The sequence below is a fragment of the Hyla sarda genome, chromosome 9 (assembly GCF_029499605.1).
Source record: "Hyla sarda isolate aHylSar1 chromosome 9, aHylSar1.hap1, whole genome shotgun sequence".
Taxonomy (NCBI): Eukaryota; Metazoa; Chordata; class Amphibia; order Anura; family Hylidae; genus Hyla; species Hyla sarda.
In genome coordinates this window covers 159,800,106-159,814,485 of record NC_079197.1, presented here as the reverse complement: position 1 = coordinate 159,814,485, position 14,380 = coordinate 159,800,106, and the positions used below count along the sequence as shown (strand labels likewise).

General features: G+C 45.4%; 1 protein-coding gene and 1 long non-coding RNA gene across 4 annotated transcripts in view; one reads left to right on the top strand and one right to left on the bottom strand.

Moving 5' to 3' along the window:
• PLEKHG2 (pleckstrin homology and RhoGEF domain containing G2) overlaps positions 1-14,380 on the bottom strand; it is a 114,639-nt gene that overhangs the window by 23,526 nt on the left and 76,733 nt on the right. For all 3 annotated transcript variants that reach the window (XM_056541202.1, XM_056541203.1, XM_056541204.1), the window contains 6 exons: positions 11,355-11,486; positions 4,535-4,717; positions 3,947-4,039; positions 3,054-3,140; positions 2,036-2,069; positions 1,143-1,232 (listed from right to left, as the gene is read on the bottom strand). In XM_056541202.1, coding sequence (XP_056397177.1) covers positions 1,143-1,232; positions 2,036-2,069; positions 3,054-3,140; positions 3,947-4,039; positions 4,535-4,717; positions 11,355-11,486 — 619 coding nt within the window. The remainder of the gene's footprint in view (positions 1-1,142; positions 1,233-2,035; positions 2,070-3,053; positions 3,141-3,946; positions 4,040-4,534; positions 4,718-11,354; positions 11,487-14,380) is intronic.
• The window catches only part of LOC130291848 (uncharacterized), a 31,051-nt gene continuing 19,129 nt past the window's right edge, over positions 2,459-14,380 (top strand). Inside the window, exons 1-2 of the long non-coding RNA XR_008848051.1 lie at positions 2,459-2,558; positions 4,562-4,749. This is a non-coding gene — a long non-coding RNA (uncharacterized LOC130291848). The remainder of the gene's footprint in view (positions 2,559-4,561; positions 4,750-14,380) is intronic.

Sequence of the window (14,380 nt, the reverse complement as noted above, 5' to 3'; positions counted from 1 at the left end):
TACCCCTTTAAGTCAGCCAGTGCTGCAGCCACTTTAAAACAGTAAGTAGTGATGGCTGCCAAAACTGATGAGTGATGCCCCTGATGTCGTGCGGAGGATCGCAGCAGGAGGACGTCACTCGACAAACACCAGTGGGACCCAAAGAGCCTGCACCTGAGTCTGCCGGACTGATGCCAGGTGAGAATGAAATGTACATGTAGCCAGCAGTCCACACTGTGATTTTGGTATCCCCCCCCCCAGGCCTATTGAGTGGCCTGGATATTTAGGCCTGAAGGTATTGAAAGCTTTATTTGTCATTTAGTTTTCATTACAAGTCATACAATAAATTACAATCACACAAAGCATGACAGTACAATATACAGCACACATTCCCTTAGCTATACACCGTACCACATGCTACACTAACACTCCACTCCATCACTCGATATCGAAGAATCAAATTCGAAAAACAACAACATATTTAGGCCTGAAGTGTAACCTAAATAATGGGACAATTCTGGTATTGAAGGGGGTGGATTGGGTCTGGGTATATAGTAGGAGTGGCAGAGATATGGGCACCCTGTGAGCTAAGGCTACTCACTTGTCATTGTTGAGGGGAGGTCCTTCGGAAGGTTTTGGAGAGGCCTCGAAATGTCAGTAAAGGGATAAAGTCTACAGGGTGGTTTCTAGGCAGGAAGAGGTATAGAGGATAAAGCGCCTAAGAGCAAGGTCTCAGAGGGAGGGGAAGACAGTTTTCAAATAGTTGGCAGGAGCGTGAAACAGATTTTATGCTGTAGAGTAATGTGTTATTCCTGTTAATGTTGTATTTTATAAATGTTCAAGCCATAGTGCCAACTAGTGTAACTACTAATGTAACCTGAGATTGTAAAGGAGAGCTACTCAAAAAGCTAACATTTCAAATACAACAGAAAAATCTGACTACACACAAATTACTTGTAGTCTGTAACCATGGAAACACTTTGGTCTACATAGGAACTACATTTACAAAAAAGTGGATTTTTTTAATTTTATTAAAACTATTCACAAAGTTGATTTATTTTTATTTTTTAGATGTAATGGAGGAAAAAAAACTGTACATATTATTTAAATCCTTTTAACCCCACATGGTATTATAGAATTTTTGTAAATAAAAAAAACCTTACCAGATTGTCTTCGATTACGGGAAAATGTCCACAGATCCTCCATCCAGGGAGATTTGGGGCTTTCAGGAGTGATCAGTACATCTGTTGAGTCTGCAAAAAAGGATGAGCAAAATTACTATTTGCATGGGGGGAAAAAAAAAACACACATATATATATATATATATATATATATATATATATATATTACCACCGGAAAGAGTCCATGTGCAGTTAGAAAATCACATGGCTTTTCCTTAAAGAGGTTGTCCAGCAAAAAAACAAACCTGTGTATGGTGTCAAAAATATAATATTAATACTAATATAGTGTTATTAGCCAAAGTGCAGAGATCTTTCATATCAGTTGTGACGTCACATCATAAGCTCTGAAACAGTCTGCTCCGTTCCTCCTCCCTTCTGTCTGCAGGGAAGAGACCAATGGTGTGAAGGAGGAGCTGGTATTACTGCTCTTTAGATTTATCACTGATTAGATAAGGCAGCAGGAAACCAGTCTTAGTAGTTTCCATAAAATGGGCATCACTGCTGCCTTATCTTATGAGTCATAACACTAATGAGCAGTAATACCAGCTCCCCTCGATCACATTACTGTTCTTGTCCTGTGCAGACAGGGGGAGGGGAAAGAAGGAGGAATGAAGCAGAGCTTTCTGAGATCTCTGCACTATGGCTAATAATTATAGCCATATTATATTAGTAAGGTGCTTATTATACTTTTTGTCCAAACAAAGTCTGTTTCTGTCGCCGGACATATGCCATATGACATATGCCACCTTTGCCACCTTTTACATAGTAAAGCCAAAATGTTACAATACTCTTACTACTTTGGGTTACTAAGAAAGTTTGGCCAATGAGCTTCAGGAGTTGAATATGGACACTTTTCAACTTTCAGTACAACTTACTTTGGAATGTGTTTTCAAGTAGAACTTGTTTTGCCTAAAAAAATAAAAATAAAGCAATATTAAGAATGAAATATGTGTATGTGATATGGAGAAAACCTTATTTAATGTTAATCCCTACCCAACCTACAGGCACTTACAGGTAAATTTTATTTCTAAGTAAAGTTTCTTTATAACGACAGTACGTTTTTTGTCAGTAGGCTGCCATGTTGTTTCTAAGCTGAGCACTCAAGAAAATAAAGGCTTAGAAAACAAAAACATTCTCATAAAGCGAATGTGTCACATAGATTTAAAAAAAAAAATAAAATTAATAAAAACTGATTAGGGCCAGATACTGAAGCACATTCTTTTTTTCTAATCTGTTTCTGACTGTAATTTTTTTTTAATGACATTTTTAGTACATTATTATGGGGCACGCTATGTTGCCAGAGATGGTTTTAGCAGCAGTTAGTGATATCCTTTACAGCGGGAACCATGGACATAGACACGTTGAACATCTCCAGGCCCTATTCCTTGTATGGGGCAGGTAAGCATGCTGCTCTGTGACCTGTGTAGAGGTCATTCTACAGGGAGACTGAGCTCCTATTGTCTTATCTATATACTGTGATGCCTTTTACCATAATGCTGTATTGATCACTTTCCAGCAGCCTCCTTCTTATCATCACAGACAGAACAGGAAGTGTCAGCTTAGTTTTAGGCCTAGTGACCAAAATGAAAACTGCAAGATTTCAGGAATATTGTAGAATATAAATATAGAAGAGAGTTTTCCAACCATCATTTTTTTTGATGAAACGTTTCCTTTAAAGGGACAGTGACCTTAGATACAAATTTATGGAATTGCCTTCAGTGTTTGTTAGTCTGAAATTCTCTCTGTCTTTTGGAATTCCGGTAGAAACAACAGGGGAGCATTTTTCTCTCCCTATCACCTCGAGTTTTGGCTAGAGACTAAAAGGCAAGTTTGAGCTAAAGGAGCTGACATTGGAAAAATGAGTTTTTTTTGTGTGTATGAACACAATTTTACCTTTTGAGGAATGGATGCTGGGTGGTTTTCCACAATAAGTCGCTTTATGTGATAAATCCACAGACGTTTCTCCTCCTGATTCCTGGCCTGAAGAAGAGAGGGGTACTCAGGACCAACAAAGGACAGTACATTTTTCCCACCACTGCATAAGGTAATAATACCAGTCCTCATACCACCCGAGGAAAAAACAGAACAAGCTAAACTCCATTAAAGGGGTGTCCAGCAAAAGAAAAAACCTGTGTATGGTGTCAAAAAATATAAAAAAGCAACTTACTAATATAATGTCATAATCCAGAGATCATCCATATCAGCTGTGTTACTCCCGTGATGTCACCTTACAGGCTATGAAAGCAGTCTGTTCCGTCCCTGCTCTCCCTGCCCCTCCTGTCAGCATGGACAAACCCAGTGATGTGAAGAGGGGAACTTATATTTATGACTCATTAAATAAGGCAGCAGTGAGCCCTGACAAAATCTATTGTGACTAAGAACGGGCTCCCTGATACCTTATCTAATGAGTCATAAATCTAATGAGCAGTAATACCAGCTCCCCACCCCCCTTCACATCACTGGTCTTGTCCAGTGCTAACAGGTGGGGAGGGGGGGGCAGTTACAGAGCAGACTGCTTTCAGAGCCTGTTACATCACAGCTTTCAAGGGAAAGAGCACATGAGTAACATATGAGTAAGTTGCTTTATTTTACCTTTTGTCGCTGTACACAGGTTGTTTCTTTCGCTGGACAACCCCTGTAGTGGCATCAATTTTTCAGCAAATAAGTTGCACAGCATAAAAGTGTTACACCTGACCCCCATTATTTCTGATGCAATTACTCCATTATGAATAAGTCAACCACTGTTTTTTTGAGGAACCCTAACTCCTCCCAAGTTGAGGTCTTACCTGAATAACCTGCTGGTGCTTGGGAATTGTCACGTCTGATACTCGGAAGCTCAGGCTGTCCTTAAGATGCTCAGTCAAGGCCAGACTACAGCACTAAAGGAGAAAGTAGATGGATGTTTGTTGACTTTCTTAACAGGACATAGCTCAGGGAGGTACTGGTTGTTATTGGAAAGACCTAGCTGGTGTATAAAGATTATGCTTCATCCTCTTATTCAGAAGGTAGAGGGTAGATTAAATCAACCCTAACCCACCCCCATTTGGGAGGGTCTGGGTTTTTGTCTAAGGTCCCATGCAATTCTATGGGACTTCCAGTATATCCCCCCTAATCATGTTACTCTCAGGCTGCAGAGATTGCCCGGGACTTTTAAACATCCTGCCGACTGTCCGGCAGGCAGGTGCGAGAATCAAAAGTGCAAAGGAAGGGATATGAAAACAGGACATGAGAATGGAACCATTATTATTGGGATAACTGAGATCATGATAGTTGGGTGGATATGGTAAAATGTTAACAGGTCTAAGGGAAGACGAATACTGACACAGAAATTGTAGGCAGGAAAGAACGTCAGAGGAAAGGACAGAAGGACTTACGAAGATGTGCATTTTGTATATGAACAGATCCATCCTCTTCTTGGTGATAAGCAACATTTTGCTAAACAGGAAGAACGCTCGTTCCTTCTTGACACGTTGAACACGGAATGTCCCTTCCATGATGAGCTCCCCGAACCCACTCAGGTCTGGACCCTGCCAATTCACCAGCTTGCTCTGGATTTCCTGGGGACAGAAAAGTGACCCGAATACTGAAGGTTAGTACAATGGGGGTCAGTGAGGGAAGCAGCATTACTTCATATATACAGTAGATATTGTTACGCCGAGCGCTCCGGGTCCCCGCTCCTCCCCGGAGCGCTCGCTACACTTCCCTCACTGCAGCGCCCCGGTCGGTTCCACGGACCCGGGGCGCTGCGTTACCACCTCCGGCCGGGATGCGATTCGCGATGCGGGTAGCGCCCGCTCGCGATGCGCACCCCGGCTCCCGTACCTTACTCGCTCCCCGTCAGTTCTGTCCCGGCGCGCGCGGCCCCGCTCCCTAGGGCGCGCGCGCGCCGGGTCTTTGCGATTTAAAGGGCCACTGCACCGCTGATTGGTGCAGTGGTTCCAATTAGTGTTTACACCTGTGCACTTCCCTATATCACCTCACTTCCCCTTCACTCCCTCGCCGGATCTTGTTGCCCTAGTGCCAGTGAAAGCGTTCCTTGTGTGTTCCTTGCCTGTGATTCCAGACCTTCTGCCGTTGCCCCTGACTACGATCCTTGCTGCCTGCCCCGACCTTCTGCTACGTCCGACCTTGCTTCTGTCTACTCCCTTGTACCGCGCCTATCTTCAGCAGCCAGAGAGGTTGAGCCGTTGCTAGGGGATACGACCTGGTCACTACCGCCGCAGCAAGACCATCCCGCTTTGCGGCGGGCTCTGGTGAAAACCAGTAGTGACTTAGAACCGATCCTCTAGCACGGTCCACGCCAATCCCTCTCTGGCACAGAGGATCCACTACCTGCCAGCCGGCATCGTGACAGTAGATCCGGCCATGGATCCCGCTGAAGTTCCTCTGCCAGTTGTCGCTGACCTCACCACGGTGGTCGCCCAGCAGTCACAACAGATTGCGCAACAAGGCCAACAGCTGTCTCAACTGACTGTTATGCTACAACAGTTACTACCACAGCTCCAGCAATCATCTCCTCCGCCAGCTCCTGTACCTCCTCCGCAGCGAGTGGCCGCTTCTGGAATACGACTATCCTTGCCGGATAAATTTGATGGGGACTCTAAGTTTTGCCGTGGCTTTCTTTCCCAATGTTCATTACACTTGGAGATGATGTCGGACCAGTTCCCCACTGAAAGGTCTAAGGTGGCTTTCGTAGTCAGCCTGCTGTCTGGAAAAGCCCTGGCTTGGGCCACACCGCTCTGGGACCGCAATGACCCCGTCACTGCCTCTGTACACTCCTTCTTCTCGGAAATTCGAAGTGTCTTTGAGGAACCTGCCCGAGCCTCTTCTGCTGAGACTGCCCTGTTGAACCTGGTCCAGGGTAATTCTTCCGTTGGCGAGTATGCCGTACAGTTCCGTACCCTTGCTTCAGAATTATCCTGGAATAATGAGGCACTCTGCGCGACCTTTAAAAAAGGCCTATCCAGCAACATTAAAGATGTTCTGGCCGCACGAGAAATCCCTGCTAACCTACATGAACTCATCCATCTTGCCACTCGCATTGACATGCGTTTTTCCGAACGGCGTCAGGAGCTCCGCCAGGATATGGACTCTGTTCGCACGAGGCGTTTCTTCTCCCCGGCTCCTCTCTCCTCTGGTCCCCTGCAATCTGTTCCTGTGCCTCCCGCCGTGGAGGCTATGCAGGTCGACCGGTCTCGCCTGACACCCCAAGAGAGGACACGACGCCGCATGGAGAATCTCTGCCTGTACTGTGCTAGTACCGAACACTTCCTGAAGGATTGTCCTATCCGTCCTCCCCGCCTGGAAAGACGTCCGCTGACTCCGCACAAAGGTGAGACAGTCCTTGATGTCTACTCTGCTTCTCCACGTCTTACTGTGCCTGTGCGGATGTCTGCCTCTGCCTTCTCCTTCTCTGCTGTGGCCTTCTTGGACTCTGGATCTGCAGGAAATTTCATCTTAGCCTCTCTCGTCAACAGGTTCAACATCCCGGTGACCAGTCTCGCCAGACCCCTCTACATCAATTGTGTAAACAATGAAAGATTGGACTGTACTATACGTTTCCGCACGGAGCCCCTTCTAATGTGCATCGGATCTCATCACGAGAGGATTGAACTGTTGGTCCTCCCTAATTGCACTTCTGAAATCCTTCTTGGACTTCCCTGGCTTCAACTCCATTCCCCAATCCTGGATTGGTCCACTGGGGAGATCAAGAGTTGGGGGCCCTCTTGTTCCAAGGACTGCTTAAAACCGGTTCCCAGTAAACCTTGCCGTGTCCCTGTGCTTCCTCATGTAACCGGTCTCCCTAAGGCCTATATGGACTTTGCGGACGTTTTTTGCAAAAAACAAGCTGAGACTCTACCTCCTCACAGGCCTTATGATTGTCCCATTGACCTCCTCCCGGGCACTACTCCACCCCGGGGCAGAATCTATCCTCTGTCCGTCCCAGAGACTCTTGCCATGTCTGAATACGTCCAAGAAAATTTAAAAAAGGGCTTTATCCGTAAATCCTCCTCTCCTGCCGGAGCCGGATTTTTCTTTGTGTCCAAAAAAGATGGCTCTCTACGTCCTTGCATTGACTACCGCGGTCTTAATAAAATCACGGTTAAGAACCGCTACCCCCTACCCCTCATCTCTGAACTCTTTGATCGTCTCCAAGGTGCCCATATTTTTACCAAACTGGACTTAAGAGGTGCTTATAATCTCATCCGCATCAGAGAGGGGGATGAATGGAAAACGGCATTTAACACCAGAGATGGACACTTTGAGTATCTGGTCATGCCCTTTGGTCTATGCAACGCCCCTGCCGTCTTCCAAGACTTTGTTAATGAAATTTTTCGTGATCTACTATACTCCTGTGTTGTTGTATATCTGGACGATATCCTGATTTTTTCTGCCAATCTTGAAGAACACCGCCAGCATGTCCGTATGGTTCTTCAGAGACTTCGTGATAATCAACTCTATGCCAAAATAGAGAAATGTCTGTTTGAATGCCAATCTCTTCCTTTTCTAGGATACTTGGTCTCTGGCCAGGGACTACAAATGGACCCAGATAAACTCTCTGCCGTCTTAGATTGGCCACGCCCCTCCGGACTCCGTGCCATCCAACGTTTTTTGGGGTTCGCCAATTATTACAGGCAATTTATTCCACATTTTTCTACCATTGTGGCTCCTATTGTGGCTTTAACAAAAAAAAATGCCGATCCCAAGTCTTGGCCTCCTCAAGCGGAAGACGCCTTTAAACGACTCAAGTCTGCCTTTTCTTCGGCTCCCGTGCTCTCCAGACCTGACCCATCTAAACCCTTCCTATTGGAGGTTGATGCCTCCTCAGTGGGAGCTGGAGCTGTCCTTCTACAAAAAAACTCTTCCGGGCATGCTGTTACTTGTGGTTTTTTTTCCAGGACCTTCTCTCCGGCGGAGAGGAACTACTCCATCGGGGATCGAGAGCTTCTAGCCATTAAATTAGCACTTGAGGAATGGAGGCATCTGCTGGAGGGATCAAGATTTCCAGTTATTATTTACACCGATCACAAGAACCTCTCCTACCTCCAGTCTGCCCAACGGCTGAATCCTCGTCAGGCCAGGTGGTCTCTGTTCTTTGCCCGATTTAATTTTGAAATTCACTTTCGGCCTGCTGATAAAAACATTAGGGCCGATGCTCTCTCTCGTTCCTCAGATGCCTCTGAAATTGAACTCTCTCCTCAACACATCATTCCTCCTGACTGCCTGATTTCCACTTCTCCAGCCTCCATCAGGCAAACTCCTCCAGGAAAGACCTTTGTTTCTCCACGCCAACGCCTTGGGATCCTCAAATGGGGTCACTCCTCCCATCTCGCAGGTCATGCGGGCATCAAGAAATCTGTGCAACTCATCTCTCGCTTCTATTGGTGGCCGACTCTAGAGACTGATGTGGTGGACTTTGTGCGAGCCTGCACTATCTGTGCCCGGGATAAGACTCCTCGCCAGAAGCCCGCTGGTTTTCTTCATCCTCTACCTGTCCCCGAACAACCTTGGTCTCTGATTGGTATGGATTTTATTACTGACTTACCCCCATCCCATGGCAACACTGTTATTTGGGTGGTCGTTGATCGATTCTCCAAAATGGCACATTTCATCCCTCTTCCTGGTCTTCCTTCAGCGCCTCAGTTGGCTAAACAATTTTTTGTACACATTTTTCGTCTTCACGGGTTGCCTACACAGATCGTCTCGGATAGAGGCGTCCAATTTGTGTCTAAATTCTGGAGGGCTCTCTGTAAACAACTCAAGATTAAATTAAATTTTTCTTCTGCATACCATCCTCAATCCAATGGACAAGTAGAGAGAATTAACCAGATCTTGGGTGACTATTTACGACATTTTGTTTCCTCCCGCCAGGATGACTGGGCAGATCTTCTACCTTGGGCCGAATTCTCGTATAATTTCAGAATCTCTGAATCTTCCTCCAAATCTCCGTTTTTCGTGGTGTACGGCCGTCACCCTCTTCCCCCCCTCCCTACCCCCTTGCCCTCTGGTCTGCCCGCTGTGGATGAAATTTCTCGTGATCTTTCCACCATATGGAAAGAGACCCAAAATTCTCTCTTACAGGCTTCTTCTCGCATGAAGAGATTCGCAGATAAGAAAAGAAGAGCTCCTCCCATTTTTTCCCCTGGAGACAAGGTATGGCTCTCCGCTAAATATGTCCGTTTCCGTGTCCCGAGCTATAAGTTGGGACCACGCTATCTTGGTCCTTTTAAAGTTTTGTGTCAAATTAATCCTGTCTCTTACAAACTTCTTCTTCCTCCTTCTCTTCGTATCCCTAATGCCTTTCACGTCTCTCTTCTTAAACCTCTCATCCTCAACCGTTTTTCTCCTAAATCTGTTCCTCCCACTCCTGTTTCCGGCTCCTCGGACATCTTCTCTGTTAAAGAGATTTTGGCCTCTAAAAAGGTCAGGGGAAGAACTTTTTTTTTAGTAGATTGGGAGGGTTGTGGTCCAGAAGAGAGGTCCTGGGAACCTGAGGACAATATCCTGGACAAAAGTCTGATCCTCAGGTTCTCAGGCCCCAAGAAGAGGGGGAGACCCAAGGGGGGGGGTACTGTTACGCCGAGCGCTCCGGGTCCCCGCTCCTCCCCGGAGCGCTCGCTACACTTCCCTCACTGCAGCGCCCCGGTCGGTTCCACGGACCCGGGGCGCTGCGTTACCACCTCCGGCCGGGATGCGATTCGCGATGCGGGTAGCGCCCGCTCGCGATGCGCACCCCGGCTCCCGTACCTTACTCGCTCCCCGTCAGTTCTGTCCCGGCGCGCGCGGCCCCGCTCCCTAGGGCGCGCGCGCGCCGGGTCTTTGCGATTTAAAGGGCCACTGCACCGCTGATTGGTGCAGTGGTTCCAATTAGTGTTTACACCTGTGCACTTCCCTATATCACCTCACTTCCCCTTCACTCCCTCGCCGGATCTTGTTGCCCTAGTGCCAGTGAAAGCGTTCCTTGTGTGTTCCTTGCCTGTGATTCCAGACCTTCTGCCGTTGCCCCTGACTACGATCCTTGCTGCCTGCCCCGACCTTCTGCTACGTCCGACCTTGCTTCTGTCTACTCCCTTGTACCGCGCCTATCTTCAGCAGCCAGAGAGGTTGAGCCGTTGCTAGGGGATACGACCTGGTCACTACCGCCGCAGCAAGACCATCCCGCTTTGCGGCGGGCTCTGGTGAAAACCAGTAGTGACTTAGAACCGATCCTCTAGCACGGTCCACGCCAATCCCTCTCTGGCACAGAGGATCCACTACCTGCCAGCCGGCATCGTGACAGATATGGAGTCTGTTGGTAACATGGTGGGAAGACCATTCCATGTTTAAAGATGCTCAGAACTATGAGACCCACTGATAATTCCATGTCTTTAAAGGGGTTATCCAACATAAGGTAACTCATAAATTCTGTTTCTCTATATGGTTACATCCAACATAAGAAGACTTAACTAATTACCTGCCAGACAGTAACAGACATGTTTACCAAGGATCTGTGCTTGTGTTGGTGCTAAGTGGCTGTGTCCTTTGTCCCCCATGATGCTGCTTACTTGTTTTGTGAACTGGCTATTTCCTTTTTCTGTGCCCTCCCTCCAACTACAATCCTAAGGATCCCTTGTTTCTAGGTGGGAGGTGACTTATCTCCCTCCCACCCATTGCAGCACAGCTAGGCTCCCTTCCATGCGTGCTTTGTTTGAAACTACAATTCCCCACAGCCCTGTGTAGAATGATTTCCCTCCCACCCACTGGTTGCTTCACCCATTGAAGCACAGACACGCTCCCTATAAACACCTGACTAGTGATGTAATGTCTCGGGCCGCACTACTACCTGGGGAAAGCCTGAGGCAACACTCATTTTGTATTCTACTAAAAATGAACATCCGGGCAAAGATCACAATTGCGAGACCACCATCAAACACAGGTACAGACACTATATTATGAACTACACTAACTTACAGCCCCTTTAGCACAAGTCACATAAAAAAATACCAGAATATCCCTTTAAAATTGTAACATAAATTACTATATGTTTAGTTTTCTCTAAGTTTAGGGTACTAGAGCTTTAAGGCAACCACATAATAACGATCTCTAGATATAACATGGCTGACCAGAACCAAACAGAACATTAATGAAGAAGTCAAGAGATAGTCCACCATCTTTGGTTTGTGGTCACCTTCCCATCTGTACAGGGCCACATACCTGGAGCCTGACCGCATGTTCCTGTTTCCTCTTCATGTCATTGATGTACCAGGCCACAGCCGTCATGGTGATAATGGCTTCCTCCATGACCTCATACCCAGGAACATTTTTATCGAAGTGTTTAGCCAACTCCTGCAATATAGTCAAGAGCAGAATTAAAGGGGTGCTCCGGTGATTTTTTTTTTTTTTTTTTTTTAAATCAACTGGTGCCAGAATGTTCTATTTTAAAATCTTAATCCTTCTAGTACTTATTAGCTTCTGAAAACTACAGAGGAAATTCTTCACTTTTTGCTGCTGTATGCTCCACAGGATGTTCTGTTCTTTTCAAATTTCTTTTCTCTCTAACCACAGTGCTCTCTGCTGACACTTCTGTCTGTCTCAGGAACTGTCTAGAGAGGGAGCAAATCCCCATAGCAAACCTATCCTGCTCTGGACAGTTCCTGAGACAGACAGAGGTGTCAGCAGAGAGCTCCGTGGTCAGACAGAATTTTTTTTAAAGGAAAACGTTCACCTGTTTACCCACACTATAACCCGATACACCAGGTCATAGTGCGGGTGAAAAGGAGACTCATGCGGGGTCTTGGACTGCTGTACCTACCTGCAGTCCGGAGCCCCAATTCTCCTAAGGTCCCCCTCTTCCACCGCTAACTTGCTCTTTGAGGTAGGTCCACCGGCTGGATTTAAATATTCATAAGGTCTGGTCATGTGAGCGCTCATGCCTACTGAGCGCTCATTTGACCGGCGCTTATGAATATTTAAAGGGGTACTCCGGTGGAAAACTTTTTTTTTTTTTTTTAAATCAACTGGTGATAGAAAGTTAAACAAATTTGTAAGTTACTTCTATAAAAAAATTTTAATCCTTCCAGTACTTATTAGCTTCTGAAAACTACAGAGGAAATTCTTTACTTTTTGGAACACAGAGCTCTCTGCTGACATCATGAGCACAGTGCTGTTTGCTGACATCTCTGTCCTTTTTAGGAACTGTCCAGAGCAGCATATGTTTTCTATGGGGATTTTCTCCTACTCTGGACAGTTCATAAAATGGACAGCAGGTGAGCACTGTGGTCATGATGTCAGCAGAGAGCTCTGTGTTCTAAAAAGAAAACCATTTCCTCTGTAGTTTATGGCAGCTAATAAGTACTGGAAGGATTAAGATTTTTTAATAGAAGTAATTTACAAATCTGATTAACTTTCTGGCACCAGTTGATAAAAAAATAAAAATAAATAAATAATAAGTTTTCCACCGGAGTAATACTTTAACCCCTTAAGGACTAAGCCCATTTGGACCTTAAGGACTAAGACAATTTTATTTTTACATTTTCGTTTTTTCCTCCTCCCCTTCTAAAAATCGTAACTCTTTTATATTTTCATCCATAGACTAGTATGAGGGCTTGTTTTTTGCGCGACCAGTTGTCCATTGTAATGCCATCACTCACTTTACCATAAAATGTATGGCGCAACCAAAAAAATACTTTTTGTGTGGGGAAATTAAAAAGAAAACCGCAATTTAGCAAATTTTGGAAGGTTTTGTTTTCACGCCGTACAATTTACGATAAAAATGACGTGTTTTTTATTCTCTGGGTCAATACGATTAAAATGATACCCATGATCATACCCTTTTTTATTACTGTTGCAATCACAAACTTTTTAACCAAATTAGTACGTTTATAATCCCACTATTTTGAAGACCTATAACTTTTTCATTTTTCCGTATAAGCGGCGGTATGAGGGCTCATTTTTTGCTCTGTGCTCTGTACTTTTTATTAATACCATATTTGCTTACACAAACCTTTTATTACATTTTTTATTAATTTTTTTTGGAATAAAATGTTATAAAAGAGCAGCTATTTTTGACTTTTTTTTTTTTTTTTTTTTACGTTCACGCCGTTCACCGTACGGGATCATTTTATTTTAATAGTTCGGATATTTACGCATGCGGCGATACCAAATATGTATATAAAATAATTTTTTTTACACTTTTTGGGGGTAAAATAGGGAAAATGGGACATTGCTATTTATTTATAGCAATCACTCAATTGCTAATCCTGTTCAGTGCTATGTATAGGACACAGCACTGATCAGGGTTATCGGTGATCTTCTGCTCTGGTCTGCGGGAAGGCAGATCAGAGCAGAAGACTCCTGGAAGACAGCGGAGGCAGGTTAGGGGACCTCCGTCTGCCGTGCAGGATGATCGGATCGCCGTGGCAGCGCTGCGGGTGATCCGATCATCCTGTTAAGTGACCGCGATGCTGCAGATGCCGTGATCTGTATTGATCACGGCATCTGAGGGGTTAATGGCGGACATCCGCGGGATCGCGGGTGTCCGCCATTACCGGCGGGTCCCTGGCTGCGATCCACAGCCGGGACCTGCCGCGCATGATGCCGGCATCGCTCTGATGCCCGCGGTTATGCTCAGGACGTAAATGTACGTCCTGGTGCGTTAAGTACCACATCGCCAGGACGTACATTTACGTCCTGTGTTGTTAAGGGGTTAAATCTAGCCGGCAGGCCCACCTCAAAGCGCAAGTTAGTGCTGTAAGAGGGGGACCTTTGAAGGATCGGGCCTCCGGACTGCAGGTAGGTATAGCAGTCCGATACCCCGCATCAGTCTCCTGTTCAGCCGCACTATAGCTCGGTGTATCGGGTTATAGTGCGGGTAAACGGGTGACCGTTTTCCTTTAAAAAGAAAAAGAACTTCCTGTGGAGCATACAGCAGCTGATAAGTACTGAAAGGATTAAGATTTTTAAATAAAAGTAATTTACAAATCTGTTTAACGTCACCAGTTGATTTAGGGGGGAAAAAATAAAAAAGTTTTTTTTTTACCGGAGTACCCCTTTAAAGGGGTATTCCAGGAAAAAACTTTTTTATATATATCAACTGGCTCCAGAAAGTTAAACAGATTTGTAAATTACTTCTATTAAAAAATCTTAATCCTTTCAGTACTTATGAGCTTCTGAAGTTAAGGTTGTTCTTTTCTGTCTAAGTAATCTCTGATGACACCTGTCTCGGGAACCGCCCAGTTTAG